The sequence below is a fragment of the Centroberyx affinis genome, unplaced genomic scaffold (assembly GCF_046629955.1).
Source record: "Centroberyx affinis isolate AG114_WGS23_722 - 3 ecotype Tasmania unplaced genomic scaffold, CSIRO-AGI_Caff_v1 ptg002746l_1, whole genome shotgun sequence".
NCBI lineage: Eukaryota > Metazoa > Chordata > Actinopteri > Beryciformes > Berycidae > Centroberyx > Centroberyx affinis.
In genome coordinates, this window is record NW_027280910.1 from 143,460 (window position 1) to 160,807 (window position 17,348).

A 17,348-nucleotide genomic window follows, 5' to 3' on the forward strand; every position below is an offset into this window, starting at 1 on the left:
TTGGCCAGGTCTTTCTTGTAAAAGAGATCCTTAATCTCATTGTGATTAATGTGGATAAATAAAGGTAGAAAATTAATAGTTTTCTAATTTGACCATCATCTTTTGGTAACGTCATGCTGCTGCACTGTGATTTTGATAAAAAGCTCTCAGGTTTGGCAACAATGAATCTTTCCCTCTCCCTCTCTCTTCCTCTCTCCCCCCCCCTCTCACTCTCTCTCTCTCTCTCTCTCTCTCTCTCTATGTGTGTGTCTCTGTCTCTCTGCCTCTCTCACACACACAAACACAAAATGAATTTTGGTCAAAACAATTGCTTTATGGCAGTGTTTCAGCAACTAACAATGGTCTATTTCAAGCGGCTGAGATCATGGTTTAACTACTGTCTTTCATTTACCTCATAAGACTTAATCTCTATGGCAACTATCACTGCCAGAACCGCATGAAGTGGTTGATCTGCCTGGGTTTATCCCAGGCCACTGAAAGGTCAAATCCAGTGCAGCATAAAGTCAATGGAGCTTATCGAGCAAGGCTCAAATGGCCTTTACATCGACAGATATTGCCAAATGAACCAGTAGCTCACATGCTTCAGTTCTTTAACAGACCGAGTTAAGGGGGACAAAGGCATTGTGGTTCAATATTTTCAAGGAGAGACAAGGTTGAAAAGATGTACTCACAGCACTCGATGGGGTTGGATGCGACCTGCAGGGACACAGTTCTCCCGGTGGGCTGGTTGATGTGAACTCGGAAAACCATCCGCACACGGGTGTTCTTACGCCCGATGTCCGTTTCCCCCTTTCGCAGCTCTATGTCTGAGTTACGCAGCTTCAAGATCCCTGCACAGTCAATTCTGCGTTGTGGGGATAGAAGTTGAAGAGGTAAGCGTGGTGTCTGCCAAAGTCTGTCCAAAAAAGAACCATCATGTGTCTCTGTGACATATAGTGTCTGTGACAGTCATAGTATATATATAGTCAAAACTTTGGACACACCGCATTTTTGTTTATTTTCACTATTTTCCACATTTCAGAATAATAGTAAAGACATCAAAACTATGAAATAACACAAACGGAATTATGCAGTGACCAAAAAAGTGTTAAACAGATCAAAACTGTCTTATATTTTAGATTATTTAAAGTAGCTGCCCTTTGCCTTGATGGAAAGGCAAAGGCTTTGGAAAGAAATTCATACATAGGCATCAACTTCACTATTTATATTTGTCTAAGAAACAAATTTAAAGCAGTTAAGCAAAAGCCTTTAGGTCAAAATGGCTTTAAGATAATGAAAAACATTCAATTAGGTGGGTCCAAACTTTTGACTGGGGCATAATCTCTCAGCTAATCAAGTCGTGATTTATAGTACTGCCAAATTAAAAGGGATTTCACCCGGGACTTCCTCAACACAGTCCTCAATGAGCCTGCAGTAATTTCAGCAGAAGATTAACACCAGTACCCCCAACAGAGGTTTCACACCCCAGTACAACCGCTGTCGGGCCAAAGCCAAACTCCACAGAAACAAATGTCTGTGAACATTAATTGTTTCATGAATAGCTTTTTAACTATCCACAAGAGAAGGTCCCAAAATATCGGTCCCTCCACAAGCCTCTCAGCCAAGAAACCCTATTGGCTGTTAATTATTTTTTTACAGTCTCAAAGTCTTCATCAGACACTTAATAAAAGTCCCCCCACCCTTCTGTCTACATCTAACTTCTCACACTTAAATAGCCCTAGTCTTTCCACACAGTTTCAGGCTTTTCCATCGCAGCGCTACTTGATGCCGCATTCCTCAAAGCCTAGTTAATGTCAACTTTTACACGCATTTGAACACTCCCTAACATTCTTTGCCAGACACCAGGGTCTGCTTCCCTGGCGAAGCAATCAGGTGTTGATGCTAAGGACCCCAGCTGTTCAGTTCTCCGCCTACGCAGACAGCCTGCACTCTGAGTACTGAGTACAAAACCACACACTGAGGTGTCCGCTCAGTGCCTGACAAAAAGGTTCAGAAAGCAAAATACCAAGAAGAGAAGCCACGTTTTTATAATACTGGATCCCATGCTATCATTGTATTTATTAAGAGTTTATTGGATTTGTACTCAGGCCAAGTAGGCCAACAGCTTTTGCGGCTACATACTAACTACAGAAAAACCTAAAATAAAGTCGATTCATGGCATAATTTAAGACACGTCCCGCAACGCTGACAATCTAAATCATCATGAATAAGTATTTGAGAAATCCAACAATGCCTCTATTCTATACCATATAATATAACATCTATACGTCACACTGGAGCTCATGTCAAAACGAATAAATCTCACACAAATCCCTTGCCTATGCTATAACTACTTTGAGGCGTGTCCTCCCTGAGAAAGAGAAACCAAATCCTGAAGTGAAGTAGTTGTGTAAGGGGGAGCTTATGTGTTACATCCATTAAACTGCGGGGAAAGTGCTGAGCCTAGCAGGCTGCTACTGCCTGGAGCCCAGACAGACCCCAGGTCGCTGTTAGCAGCTTTGAGGTTCCCCAGTAATCTGATCTGCAAGGCTTATAAAATGGGAAAGCCACCCTTCTGTGTACAGAGGGCAACCCGTTCCAAACACACACATGGAGACATGCACGCACACACACACACATGCAAACAAACACACACATACACGTAAATGTGCACGCATAAGTACATGCAAACACATGCATACACATATTGTCGCTGTCGAGTGACAACCCCTTATCTCCAAACTGTCAACATTTCAGGAACTAAGAAAGCCAGTCTTGCTTTTTGCTTGCATGGTTTGCATTTTTGACGCTATCCAATGTTTTTTGAAAGAGTTTATTTTCATAAGTCAAGAGGTCGGAAGATTTTCTGAAAACCCACAGAGGAGCATGTAATCCTTCAATTTAAGTGATGACCGAAATTGGAGTTGCAAAGCTTTCACACAACAACAGTGATATGCATCTTGACAGCAGCTGGTGTTTATTGGGTGTCATGGACATAGTGCTTCAGATGTTCGCTCCATCATGAGAGAGGAAGGGGGGAGGAGTTACCCCCCCCCCTCCATCATGAGAGAGGGAGGGGGGAGGAGTTACCCTCTGACACTACTCACATGGCCCGCATGTTGTTCTCCGGCAGCAGGGGGATCTCCAGCACCTTGGTGTTGTTCTGCAGCGCCTCGTGGCTGGGAGTGGACACCGTCTTGCCAGTGATGCGGTGGACCTGGTAGAACGCGTGGGGCCTCAGCAGCCTGTCGTCCGCCGTGCCGATGAACAGCTGCAGGGTCAGCGGCTCGCTCTCCATGTAGCCGTGGAGCTGAGAGAGGGGGAGAGAGAGGAGACGCCGTCATGATTGAGCCGTCTTGTCTTCACCAAACAGCTCCCACTCACACACTGTGAAAGACAAACGCAGGTCTTTCAGAGGTCGTGCCCTCGGGGCGATGGATTTCAAACAAAGTACCCATTTAGGATCTTGTTATCACTCCTTTCTTCTTTCTACCAAAGGACCCACACACACTTCCTCCATTAATGTCAGTTCATGTCAGGTCTGAAAGGCTGTTGATCCTACAGTAGCTGAATCTCAAGGGAAATCGCTGCCAGAGCGCAGCAAAACCACCTACAGCACACAGCGTTATGATTTGTGAGGGCAGCGCTGCCTTGTGACAAGACTGAGCCAGTGTTTCAGGGAAGTAAAGGTCATGTCAGCTGCACAAAGCCCCGGCTAATCAGGGTCAGGGAAAGATCTCAGTAGTGACCCTGCTCTGATTGTTATCAGCAAACTGATCCCAGCATGATTTGGTTGGAGCCAGTTCAGAAGTGCTGCTCACTGTAGCTGGCGGCCCGACCCGGCGCTCCTAAGCACTCCCAGACCTCCATAGGTGTTGCTTGACAGGAGGCCTCCTGCCAGGATGACCTCAACCACCCAGACTGCAGAGCTCAGGCATGGAGCCCAAACCCACAGTCTGAAACTTGAGAACAGTGGCTACTGCCGACACACTGCCTGAAAGCTATGTATGTTATCCATACACTGTGACAGGTGAGAAATTAGGGGAGAATACTTGGCATTTTGACGTCAAAACAACTGAGTGAAGCACAGGGGGTGAAACAAGAAATTAAAGGGGCCCTATTATAGGAATTCAAATTTTCTTCTATTTGTATATAATCAAAGATGTTTAATGAAGACATAGTTAATATCTGATTTTGTTTGAGTGAAGTTTGAGCATTTTCAAAAATTCACCCTTCTTTACAGCCAACACATCACATCTGGACTTTGTCTTGATTGGCTCCCCTCACTAAACACTCACTAAAATCTTTCCAATCAGGCAATTTTGCAGCATTTCACACATACAGTTAGCAGATTTGAATTAGAGGAGTTGGTACTAAACTAGTTTTTTATTTATTTGTGAAACATCATTACGAACATTACTCTTATCCTGAGCCACAGTATATTTGAAACCAAAATCATGAAAACTGACAAATATGGGGACTTTAAAGTAAAAAGCTGGCATTAGCAGGAAAGCTGGAGAGACTATCCCAAAATCAACAATGTGTCCTGTCAAACTGTTCCTGACGAAGCCACTGAATCCCTACTAATTGTAAGTCACACTGGATAAGAGTGTCATAAAAAAAGAGTGTCAAAACAAATGTGTAAATGAGGTCCAGGGTGTTTAGTCACATCAGAGGAGCAGCGGAGGCGAGGAGTGCCCACAACGAGAGCGAGGCTTAGACTGGGGCGGTGCAACATGTGATTTGGAGGAGGATCCCTCTGAGGGTTAAGAGCCTGCAAAAGCCCTGTATATTTGTGTAAGGAAATGGGTTGCTGCCTAGCAATGCTGTTTATTTAGGCAGTAGGGAGTGTGTGATGGAGTGAGGTAGCCTGTCCGCAAGGCTGGGCAATTACTTTCAAAATGTAATTAGTTACAGATTACTGATTATCTGCTTTAAATTGTTATCGGTAACATAATCCACTAGAATCCTCAAACGTGGTAATGAAACCTGATTGCTTTCAGTTACTTTTGGTTGCTTTGCCTCCAAAACTCACAGTATGCAACTGAACAAACCATTTATCACCTTATATAACGTATAACTAAAATTGTTATTGTTATCATGAATAACCAATACTAACCGTTATTACAAGGCATGGCTATAATCTCAAAAAACCTTTTTCCCTATCAATGTTTTTTGCATTTGTAATGATTAATGTGTTTTAGACAGTAGCTGCAACAGACAAGAGTTATTTTGTTTTTTTTCTCGCAATATGGTTACTGTAATCTCATTTCATGTAATCCACTGCTCCCCCACCCTGGCGGTTTGACATTGGCAACGCAGCCACCCCTCCCTAGTTCATAATATCACCCACAAGAGGAATGCAGAGACTCCGGCTGCTCAAGGCACCAAAGAGGAGGAGAAGAAGGGTGAGGGCAAACTGGGCAACCTCTCCATTCCTATCACAGGCCCTCCCAGCTGTACGGGTTGATCACATACACACACACACACACACACACACCGTCCAGTGAGGGTAGATATCTAAATGTTTGTGCTTTGGCGAGAGATTTGTTCATGACACTTTGCTTAGAAATCTAAATTTGTAAAACTAGTTTGAAGATCACAAGGATCCAGGGCAAGGATCCACAAGGCCAGCAGAGAAGACACTGATTCCAAAACAGAAACATGTCTACCGTTATAGAAATATGCAGTTTAAACCAAGTTTTTGGAGTTGTAGTCGTCAGCAATGGACACTACATGAAAGCTCAGTCCAGACAAAAAAAGAAGACCTCACAGACTTGAATGAGGGGGTATTTCCTCCCCACCAAAGTACAGCATGAAACCCCGAGCATAACTGCGGTGAGGACTGCACACAGCACTTCAGAGGGGCATACTTCAGTCTGCTGCTGGCGTAAGGGCGGGTGTGGTTGAGGCAGGCAGCGGCGATGGCATTGAAAAAGAACAGAAAACAGCCGGCTTAGCTGTGCTGGATGCTGGACGTGGAGAAAAAGGGAACCACACAGAACGGGAGCTTCCAGAATAAACTCTGTAAAGTCTGGGCAGGGTTTGACTCAGAGCGGCGAGGGGAAGAGAGCCTTCGTCAGCCAGCGTCCACAGCAGAGGCTGCAGCACGGCGTACCATGTAATCAGGAAGTCACAGAGATCGGGCTGGCTTGTCTGAGGCTCCCTCCAACATCTCCATCAGAGCCTGCCAGAAACGTGTGTGGTTTAGCCGCTGCCGCCTCCGCAGGACGCAGCGCGCGATGATGTCAGCCGTACACACGGGAACTTTCCTAAACAAAGGGAAGTCTGTGCGTTTGGGGTGGAAGCTGGCGGAAAAGGGAAGGGGGGGGGAGGGGGTTGGGCAAGCTGGGTTTGGGTTTAGAGAGAACACACACTCTCTCTATTTCAGCTGAGGCGAACCCAGACCCCTGTCATTAAATCATTAGCACCTTATCACAGACAAAAACATGCTCCCTGTGCAGATGTGGAGCCGAAGTTGAGACGCAGTGGATTGTTCAGCGTGTTTTGGGTTCCTAATTTCTTATTTCACGGCTGTCTCCTTAGATAAGAAGCACTTCAGCCCAGATACAGTTCAACACTTTCAACTTAAAGGGATACCTTGGAATTGTATTTTTCTTCACCAGACCCACCAGCCATTGAGGGGAAAAAAAAGTTACTACACTGGAACTACAGTTTCCCTAAAATGGGAAGTTAGCAATGTTAGCATTCCCTATTCAAACCAATGGGAATGAGTAGCTGCTAATTGCTAAGCTAACTGCTAATAGTGCCCCTTGGTTCCAATGAGGAAAGCTAATAATTCTAACAAGCCATTTTAATGAAACGTGAAAGATAAATGTAGAAAACCTTGCACTCAATGTGATTAGTGTCTGGTGAATTTGTATTTGTATTGTAATGTATTAGTAAAATGTAGAAAGGTATTGATTAAACTGACAGCCCGGCTTACAGCTTACTTTCTCTGACTCCTCACTGCAGAGACTTTATTTATTCAGAGACTGAGGTCAGTGGTGTGGGGTAATGGTTGGGGGGGACCAGTCGGGCTTATAACCAAAACATATCTGCAGTTGTCCAACTTTTTTTCTGTAGACGCGACCACCAGAGCTACTGTGGTTAAAGCTCATGACTAAGCTTTTACTGGCCACACTACATCACTTTGTAACTGTCTGTGCTGCGCTAGAATACGCAATGGAAAAGTTTGAGTCACCCTTGTCTGGACAGGAACTGACTGAGTGGACCGGTCTGTCTAATAGCATACCTATGGTATTCCATTCAGAAATGTGACATCTTTGAATAGCATAATAGCCAGGTCATGAAACGCACACCACCCAATCTATTTTAACACATGAGGTAAAAACCAGGAGGGAGAAAGCGGTAAGGCGAGAAGTGACAGCGGTAACGGCATTACCAGAAGGCGAGTAAATAGCCCTAATGGCTGCACCGTGTGTTGGTCTAATCATCACAGGAAACCAAGCAGACTAGCAGACCTGAACTACTGGGTGTCCTCCTGCCAGCGCCTTGACTGCTCCCCTGCTGCCCTCCGTCTCGTAGTGGGCGCGATGGTGGGACTTGGGCTGCACCTCGATCTGCAGGCTGTACGGCCCCGAGCTGGATGGCAGCTGCCAGTCAAGAGCTGGCAGGGACGGGCTGCCGGGGGAGGGAACAGATCCAACATGTCAACTTAACGAGGAGGGAGGAGGGCTTATTTTAGATGCACTTATCATGGTAGAATGTGCAGAATGTGAAAACATTGAGATATGCCGGACCTTGTGATATGCTTGAAAATGTTTACTTGAAATTATTAACTTGAAATTAACCAGAAATTAGGAATATGCTTCAACTTAATTCCCTTCAGTAAATGTATATAAGTAAGTGTATATACAGTATGTGTGTGTATACAGTAAGTGTATATATGTACATTAATTGTGTGTATATATATAGATGTCTATAGACATATATAGATGAAGAATTAAAATAAGAGCTAGACATTTATGCCCAACCAGATGAGCTTGGATCAGGCAGAACTTCCCACATAATTACTCAGGTTGGATCAGGATTAGGTACCAAAGTGTTGTTGAATAATACTGCTATTATCAATCAATTATCAGCAATTGTGTGCTTTAGTCAAGCTTAAGAGCACAAAAGCTATCCCCCTCTGGTTTGGTTCAGGTCTGAACAGAAACTTTTCAGGTTTGTGTCTTGTTATGGTCAGATTTTTAGGCCTGAATTAAGCTCTAATTCAAACTATCACTCCTTGCTTACCTGACATATTGCTTTGGCTTGGACCAGGAGTATGGGTGCTGTGGCACATCAAGAAACCCACCACAGTAGCCCTCCTTCTTTAAGGGCAGCCGGGTGGAGGGGTGCCCATCCTGATCGAGCTCCCCTGGACCCAGCTCATCGCCTCCAGGCTCCACCTTCAGGCTGTGTTCCAGGCTGGTTTTACGGGCCTTCAAGGGGATTCCCTCCCCCAGGTCGGCCACTCCATCTGTGGTCAAGGCATTGATGGCTGCCAGGATGGCTGAGTTGGTGTACTGGTTGGTGTTTGGCAGCCAGGTCTCCTCTGTGACGCTCAGGCGGGGCGAGGTCTGCGGGGACGGCCCGGGGGAGTGGTTGGGCGAGTACGGGAAGTGCTTGTGGGACGCCCCGCTGCCGTTGAAGCTGTACTTCCTCTTCGCACCGCAAGGGGAGTTGGGCCTGGAGCCGCGCTGACCTATCCAGGTGTCGTCGGTCACGCTCGTGCGGGGGGAGGTGGAGGGGGAGTGGCGCGGGGAGCCGCCCTGGGCGCAGGCCTCACCCGGCAGGGCGAGGGTGGGGCCCTTGGGGGACACGCAGGGCGACTGCCAGGGAGAGTTCTGGGGCGAGTTGTCGTAGTTGTAGGAGAAGCCAGACTCGTAAGAGGAAGCGTCAGAGTGGCAGCTGCGGGATGAGATGCTGCTGGCTGGACTCAGGCAGCTGGGGTCGCGGTAACCGTCTGCGTTGGGGAGGGTCAGCGTCACGATGGAGTTGACGCGCTTGGCAATAGGAAGGCTGCTCTCCTCCACCTCATCCTCAGGAAACTGGCCGTAAGCTGTGATCTCAATACGGGGGCTCTCCAGGGTCGGGGCTCCGTTGGGACGGACGCTCGGGGACGAGTAGTAACCGGCAGTTCTCATGTCTTCTTGGGTGTCATAACTGTGTGGCTGGCTGACAGAGACAGATATAGTGGGGCTGGACTGGAGGCTGTGGTACTGGGAGGGAAGACAAGGGTTGCCCAGTGGGAGGGACAGACTGACATTTGGGGTGTAGCCGTACGCATCTGGAAAGCAAACAGATTGAGTTTGTTACCATGATAATCAAACACACATTCATTGGCTCCCTTACTGAGAGGCATACTGTAACAGTTGCCAAGTTGAGTATTATGAGAGCTGCTGCAGACGTGTTGCCTATAATGGCAAGAGAACAGCATGCCTACTGGATTTGGCCTTGGCTACTCACTTATGCAGAAGTCATGCAAGTTTGTTTTTAAAATGAGAATAAAATCAGAGGCCTCAGAGCCTCATCTATCTACTGGCCTCACACAGGGGCCAGTGACATAAGTAGTGACCATCTCTGAATGGCACAACTTGTACAAAGAATGTTAGGTGACAGATACAAATAAAAGAGCCAAAAATAACTTCATTTTAAAACCACACTCTAAAAATAACCAAAAGGCAAGCAAGACCAGGTGTTTTTTCCATTTCCCCTTGCCAGATTTATGCCACATAATGTACATGCTGCAGCCCATAAACCGTAACATTATGAAAACACACATTGATGCTTTTGTTGGCCAGTTTCATTTTCCAACAGCCTTCAAAAATAAACACAGGCGGGACATGATTAGTTTATTTGCATGTTGTAAAGGTGCACGCTGTGCCCAACTGGGGAAGTTCATGGGCTGGTGCCAACACCCCCGCTGGGTCTGAGGCCATATGAAACTCTGTCTAGCCACAAAATCTGTGGCGAAGGCTGAGGTCACAGCCAGGAGCAGCAGAGGGGGAACATGGGAACAGGAGTTGTGGTTAGGGTGCACGACACTGAGTTAATCTGACCACAGTGAAGCACAGTGATATTGATGAGGCCTGCTGCTACAGGCAGACAGATGCAGTCAGACGGCACACAGTCACCACAGCTCCTGTCTGCTGTAAATTAAAGAGAATTAGGGGCCCGACCATAAAGACTATGACATCAGTGCAGCACCATATGACTCCTTGTAATAAAAGAAAATTAAGCTTACATTTAACTTTGCGGTGTGTGACACAGTAGCACTGAAATGTCTGTTTTCTATAATTAGATTGAACAGGCTGCTGTGAATTAGCTGCAGGCTGCCACTCTAACAGGTAAGGGGCCGCTCCATTAAATGACTGGGCTCAATACTGGTCTCTGAATCATTCAAAATACCCAATTACCCACAATGCCAAGTCAATCGTTAGCGTAGATTCAAACCTGGCTATTTTAAGAACAGTTTTAGTCATGAGACACTAACAGCGGCAGAACCACGCCCACCTTGCCCAAATCAGCAGGGAGGGGCACACACCAAATTGCTACACCACTGCTTTAATAACAACGGACTGCTGCACTTTCACATCTGACATTCCTAATTGCGATGCACTGGGGCTGAACACAGGCTTTCAAAAGCGAGGAAAGTGTAGCTCACAGCCTAATTCAATGTAACATCACAGCTCAATGTATCACATCCGTGTGTGAAGTGTCAAACACTAATGAGAAGTTTTCTAATCCCGTTAACTGGCTCTTAAGTGCGCCACGCAACTAGCTATAATGGACTATTATGAGAGAGAATAGCCTACTATGGGTTACTAGAAAGTAATGAAGTAAGTCAAACTCACCCTCTTCAGCAGATTTCATCTTCTTCTTATAGCAGAGAGCAACGTCTGAAATCAAACTTCGAGTACAGCAGCAGATGGGCAAAGTCCTTTATCCATATATCGGAGTTTATATTCCCCAGCTGTTGCTTAAGATCCTCTCTCACTGTAGAACCGCAGGAAAACGACGAGAATAAAAAATAATAATGTAAAAAAACAAAACAACCGCTTATTAAAAACAGCCGTTTCTATTTCAAATATTGAAGAAAACTGGCATCAAACTGGGAAAACCTAGGCGCGATGAAAACATCAAAACGTGTGGACTAAGATCATGACTGAGATGCACACGTATGCTTTTCAGATGGCTATTTCTGTTCTGTCTGAAATATCTGATTTGGTGGAAGGGGATCCTGGCTGCTCCGGGTCGCTGTGACGCACTGCTCCGGCGCACACAGGACTTCTGCGCTTTTAAACCCGGGGATCACCTCGGCGGCGACGCACCGCCCCCCGAACACTGACGCATCTCCACGTCCGACCACCAGATGGGTCTAATGGAGATCCTCTCTCACACTGGGGTTTCCAGCGGCAAAAGAGGCCAATTAGCGAGGCTGGCAGTGAAGCCTGAAGGCTCCGAGATGAGTAAAACAAGCCTCGCCACTGGAGAATCAAATGCAGGCTTCAGTGTTTGGAAAAAAAACATCCTATATGCTGCGTGCGAGAGCTGCTGCGACAGAGTTTGAAGCTGGATTGAGATCCTCCTGACTATAAACAGCAGAACAACTTGTTGAAATTAAACTGACACCACATACACCTTTGTTTGATAGATGATAAATGTTACAACAAGCCCTGTAACTCAAACCCCTGCCCCTCTGAGCCACGACCGACTGCATTAATCTGCTGTTTCCACCTACTTTATCTGTCTGTTCCCTTTGGCATCATGTACAAAGACTGAGGAGCCTTTGCATGAGGAAGTGTGCTGTAAGATGCTGCACATGGAATCTCCTAAATCAAGATATACGAGCGGACTAATCCTCAGGAGCATTTTACATTAAACTGCTGCCATTTTCACCCTGATAGAGCCATTCATCAACTGGTTACCACAGACGGCTGTTCAGTTAAATGGCTGCTGGGCTCTCATGTTGCAGCTGGAACAGCAGCAGACACGAGGACAGGTGAGCTGAGCCAAACGTGTCAGAACACATAGCTCAGTATGGCTAAATATGGGTGCTGCTTCCTAAAACATATAAAAGGATAACTTCCTTCACATCTTGTATGGGACGTCCCATGGGTTTTGAACTTATTGCAAAGGCAAATAATCGCTTTTCCACTTCCTTTTGACAGACTGCACGTCTGCGGGGCGCACAACACATAATTATCCATACTTGCATAGAAGGACTATATAAAAGTTAAGTCCTATACCCAGTCATTTGACACGGTGAACTGAGAATCTTCATAGAGTTTTCCATAGGCCACTCTGCGGTTGGTGTGTACTTATTCAACTTCACTTCTCAGCGCATTCAGTCCCAGGCAGGCTTGTTGCTATCTTTGGCAGGTCTGGACATTTCAGCAGCTGGCAGCCTGTGGTTTCTGTGATGACAATAGTCACATGGTGGCTCTCTGAAAGTCTGTTCATCCCTAGAGGTGGGAAGCTACACTACAGCACTATGGCATCTTATCAGCTGGCCCTGGGCAGTGTAATCCTTAGTGCTGCTGGAGTGCCATGTTATTGTCACCCTCAATTATGGGAGCATTGAGGTGTTTTTTTAAGGTTTTAACATCTTGTCGTCTTATAACTTGGGTGTCCAAAGTCGTTTTTGTCAGCAAAGTCGGCTTCTTTTTCCTCTCTTTGGGTCATTTTAGTGATGTGCTTCAGGAAATTAGTTTTGGGGTTCTGCTCTGTGTATATTCCAAGATCAAGGGGGTGTAATTCATCTTAGCTGATGTCCTTGCTTAATCTTTTTAGGTGTGTATGTCTCAGTTGATAACAGACAGTGGTAAGAGGCAAACCTGCACACTATCACAAAAGGATGAGAGGTTTTTAATAGGAGATATGGATCCATTTTATGACAAAGTGCAACGATGCAAAGTGCAGAGCAGCAAATCTTTTTGATGTTGTGAAGGTTATCTACCACTTACTATATCTTTTTCATGGTGCCAACTCCTTGCCATGCTATAACCTAGCTGTCCAACTGCATGATTATCTTCCCTCTATACCTCTTTTTCTTCTCTTTGTGTTTTTGTGGCTTTTCAGCGCGTCAGGCTCCAGGGAAACTGCTTTAGAAATTCACTCTTAACCCACATTTGTCTCCATTGAGCAACAACGTGGCATGCATACCCCACATCCAAAGCAATATTTCCTCCTCACCCATTGGGATCCCATTTCAATACAGCTCTCCAACAGAGTATCCCAGGGAGTGACGGCACTTGTGAAATCCTAGCTGTGTGTTTCATCATGGGGACGTGGCTCGGTGGCTCCCCAGTCATTTAAAGAACCCCACTCGTTTCTTTGACCTCATGGAAATCTCTCACCCAGAGGCTAGGGGCCTAATTGGGGCAAAAGGGGTGGGGGTAGGTGGGGGTGGAGGGGGGCATCACTGCTCCCAAGCTATGTGTAACCGAAACATGTGCTGCAGTAAACACTCCCCCCGTCTGCAGTTAATAAATAGCTCTGCTGTTGCTGATTGACGCGCGGACCCGTCTACGTCAGGGCGGTGCTGGGGCTCGTAGTTTTTCCACCCGGGCCTGTTGCTGGTTAGTGGACACCTTGGTAACAGGCCACTACAGACCGGATGGTTCCGGAGGCACAGCTACATGAGGAGCACATGATAATGAGAAACAACGCCAAAGTCCTGGGTTGATAATATAGACAGCAGACTCTCTTTGACATCAAAGAAGCTGCTTTTCACTGACACAATACATACTCAAGTGATTCAATATGAAGACTGACCTCTACAGGCTTAAGGCAGTGATACACAGGGCAATTTTTGGGCAACTCTGATGGGCAACAGTGCCTCACGAACATCTGAATAGACCCACTTGATTGCTTGTTGGTGCCAGTGTTGCCTATCTCCATCGCCTCAGTGTATCACACTACCTTTAAACTAAAAGATTTAAGATGGTTTATCCAGTTGAAAATATGATGTATGTCACATCAGAAATACATCATGTCAGGTAGGTTCAAACTGGGTTTAGAGTAAATGCACCTCAATCAAATATGTAACGAACACTTTCATGGTCAGGGTAGGAGCATTCCTTAAGGTGTGAAAGGAGTCTGGCTTTCATACTTTACCAATGTGTGACCTCACTGTGGGGTAAGAGTGCAGTTAAGTGAAGAACAAAACTTTTGGGGCAACTTTTTCTGAACTTATGAATGGGAAGAAGTTATCATCGCTTTGCAGAATTAATCATAAACTGTCGGGTCGTCTTGTTTCTCGGAAACATTTGAATAAATTTTTGACCCTGTGTCTCACTTTGTTTCTTGTTGCTGGGAGTGTTGCCCATCTATGTTGCTCAAAATTTTGCCTGGTGCATCATCACCCTTCGAGTCTGGGGGGGGGGGGTCTCTGTCATAAACCCACTCATCATGTCCGTCATTCAATATCTGGCCGCTGCCAAACTGTGAGAGTACCCTGCCTGGTATGACGTGGTTTGGCCGCAGCACGGTGGAAAAGACCTCAGATCGCTTTTCTTTCCACAGTTCTCACCCCCAAATCCAGTGCCTGGCTTTATTTGTGTCTGAACAAAAACACGATGGAACATTGGACTGTGTTGCAAGTTATTCAAAAACAGAGAAATAACCAATCCAAATGTTGGCTTTCCCACTGCTGAATCACCTGTTTGTTTTGGAAAAATTAATTGGAAGGAAACTGAAAGAAATATTACTGTACTTCTTTGTGTTTTTGAGCCTGCTCACACATCATACAGAGAAGCCTCTCTCAATATGCGCACTCACTGCTGTTTTATAATGTGTTTCTTGATGTTGCGTCATAAAACATTATAAATAGCCATCTCAACTAAAGTTCAGACTGTCACAGTACAATGATCAGAAAACTGGCTTAAAGGGGCATAAAGTAATCTATAAGTTTTATCGACCTCTATAGGCGACCAGCAGGAACCACAACAACATCGACAGCTCTCTGGCACAGCTTACGGTGGCCTGGAAGTGACATTAATAATAAAGTCACATGAGTTAGCTAACTAATTAGAGCAGAGATCCAACTGAAACGTCTAGTGAAATATATCACCATGCAAAACATAAACAATAATACAAAACAATAATAATACTGCTTTGTCATTTGCTTTTTGGCTTGAGAATGAAATGTTGCTTGTAGCACTGTCCACCGTTGAGTGTGAGAGTGTGTGTGTGTGTGTGTGTGTGTGTGTGTGTGTGTGTGAGTTTTAGAAGCCAGATTTCTCAGCACCTGGCCAAGTAATCGTCATTGGTATTGATCAGCAACCCTATCAACCCCTGCAGATACATTTTGGGCTTTGGGGCAAAATCTTACTTTTTACACCTTTAAAAATGCCTGTTATCTTGCCTTGGGGTAGTTTGGGGTGTGCTGGGGATACTCAGCCTGGCAGTATCCCCGCGTCCCCCCTCCTCCTCCGCCTTTACAGTCAGACTTCCTGTCTCCCATCAATGTTCTCCTTTTTTTCGGCCGCTGTGACGGAATCCCCTGCTCTGTTTCCTGTTGTGAAGGGCCGTTGCCGGGTTACGGTGGAGGGGAGGAGCCTTGTCTGAGGCAGCGGATCCCTGAATGCTGAGGGAGCGCTAGCAGAGCAACGGGAGGCTCATATTCTCCCTGTAACGGTCCCAGAGCCAGCATGAAGCCCAGACACAACACTGAGCAACAGTCCCTGAAGCACACAGCACTTCACTGTCTCTCAACGGTTGGTTATGGTTACACAAGCTGCACATGCCCAAGGTCTCACATAAATCAATGGGGTTAGTGTAACTGCAGGGAAGAGCCCAGTTTGTTTCTGTGCTACACACTGAGGCGGGCCTGTGAAGAAGCTTGCAGCAGTAGAATATACACATATGAAAAAGTTGGGACCTGCATTATACAGGCAAACAAAATCAGTATGTGCTTTTTTTGGTGATTGTTGCAAAAAAAGTCACACGTGAAAATCAAAGCACATGTGCGTTTTGGACACATGTTGGTTTTCATACATGTGAAATTTCCCTTTTCCTATATGTGAAAATGACATTTGCACCTGTGAATTGTTTCTTTGCATGTGAACTTAAGTTTTCACATGTGAAACTATAAATATTGTCTTATGTAATGGTAGGTGAAAACATGAAGAAAATGTTCACATGTGGAGGAGAAAAAAAACACTATACCAATGAATTGAAATGTTCACATCTGAAGTAAAAACTGTCACAGGTGATGCCGGGATATAATGTGGAGAAAAAAAAATGCACACATATGAAAAACAACGTGTCCAAAAAGCACATGTGCTTTGAATTCACATGTGGGTTTTCACATGTGACTTTTTTGTAAGGATTAAGATACATGTGGATAGAGCTTCTTGAACATCATTTCTTCATTTGGGTTTTGAAAATGTTCCAAAATAACTGGGAGTGGGGTGGAGCAGGGCTGGGGATGCTAATGTTTAGGATTTCCTCACTTTGAATGAAAATAAATAAATAAATAAATGAATAAATCTCCGATGTGCAACTTGATTTGCAGGCCAGAGATTCAACATGACAAAATACCAAAAGATGGAAAGTTGTCTGAAACACCTTCCTGGCAAAGAAAAACTGATTTGGAAATTACAGTAGTCAATATTGTACATGTGAGTTTTCAATTCATTGTGCAGTAGATTTAACACTTGAAACGTTTTCCTTATCAAACCCCTGAAGTGAGGAATGGTCTTGCCTTATTTAAGACCTAAAAACTCTTCTCCCGCACCAAGCCAGTCAGGGAATATCATTACCGGTAACTTTATCTCTACTGGTTGTTGCCTCTTAATTCAAACAGCGTGCTGTGGAATTTTATAACAAGCCCAGTCAAATGGAATATAGCTAGAGAAGCCACTTAGCCATTTAGTAACAAGATAGCATAATGGCATAATGGCAGGTCTCCCTCCAGCATATAAAAAAGCACCAAAAAATGCCATAGAAAAAAAATACTAATTCGACAAATGTTCCACGCATCTGAAATTTCTGCTACGTAAGTGTTTTTGTATTCCACTTATGGGTTGGATAAAATCTAGTTTAGTCGAGAAGTGTTTCGCAAAAAGGCCTCATCCTGGAGGGTTTCAAATTTAGTTATGGAGTCATCTTTTTTGACAGGAGACAATTTGTCGTGAAACAGATGAGACATTACATTATTAACTTCCGTTCTGACAGTATAACAGCTCCACTGTCATGTTTCTGCTCTCACACAATCACTTCTGAGCCTGAAGTCCTTTCAGCAGCTTCCTCCACAACAAAAGGCTCAGGAGTTGTTGGCTTTGCAGTACAGGCTTGTGAAGGTTTTACATAGCATATGCTCTGAATGTGCGTAAACAGATTTGACTGTCAGAATG

General features: G+C 45.1%; 1 protein-coding gene across 2 annotated transcripts in view; it reads right to left on the minus strand.

Moving 5' to 3' along the window:
- Window positions 1–10,860, minus strand: part of nfatc1 (nuclear factor of activated T cells 1) — a 35,119-nt gene extending 24,259 nt beyond the window's left edge. For both annotated transcript variants that reach the window (XM_071535671.1, XM_071535670.1), the window contains exons 1-5: window positions 10,842–10,860; window positions 8,239–9,274; window positions 7,464–7,623; window positions 3,087–3,289; window positions 672–844 (exon numbers count right to left, since the gene is read on the minus strand). In XM_071535671.1, coding sequence (XP_071391772.1) covers window positions 672–844; window positions 3,087–3,289; window positions 7,464–7,623; window positions 8,239–9,274; window positions 10,842–10,860 — 1,591 coding nt within the window. The remainder of the gene's footprint in view (window positions 1–671; window positions 845–3,086; window positions 3,290–7,463; window positions 7,624–8,238; window positions 9,275–10,841) is intronic.
- Between the last annotated feature and the right edge of the window lie 6,488 nt (window positions 10,861–17,348).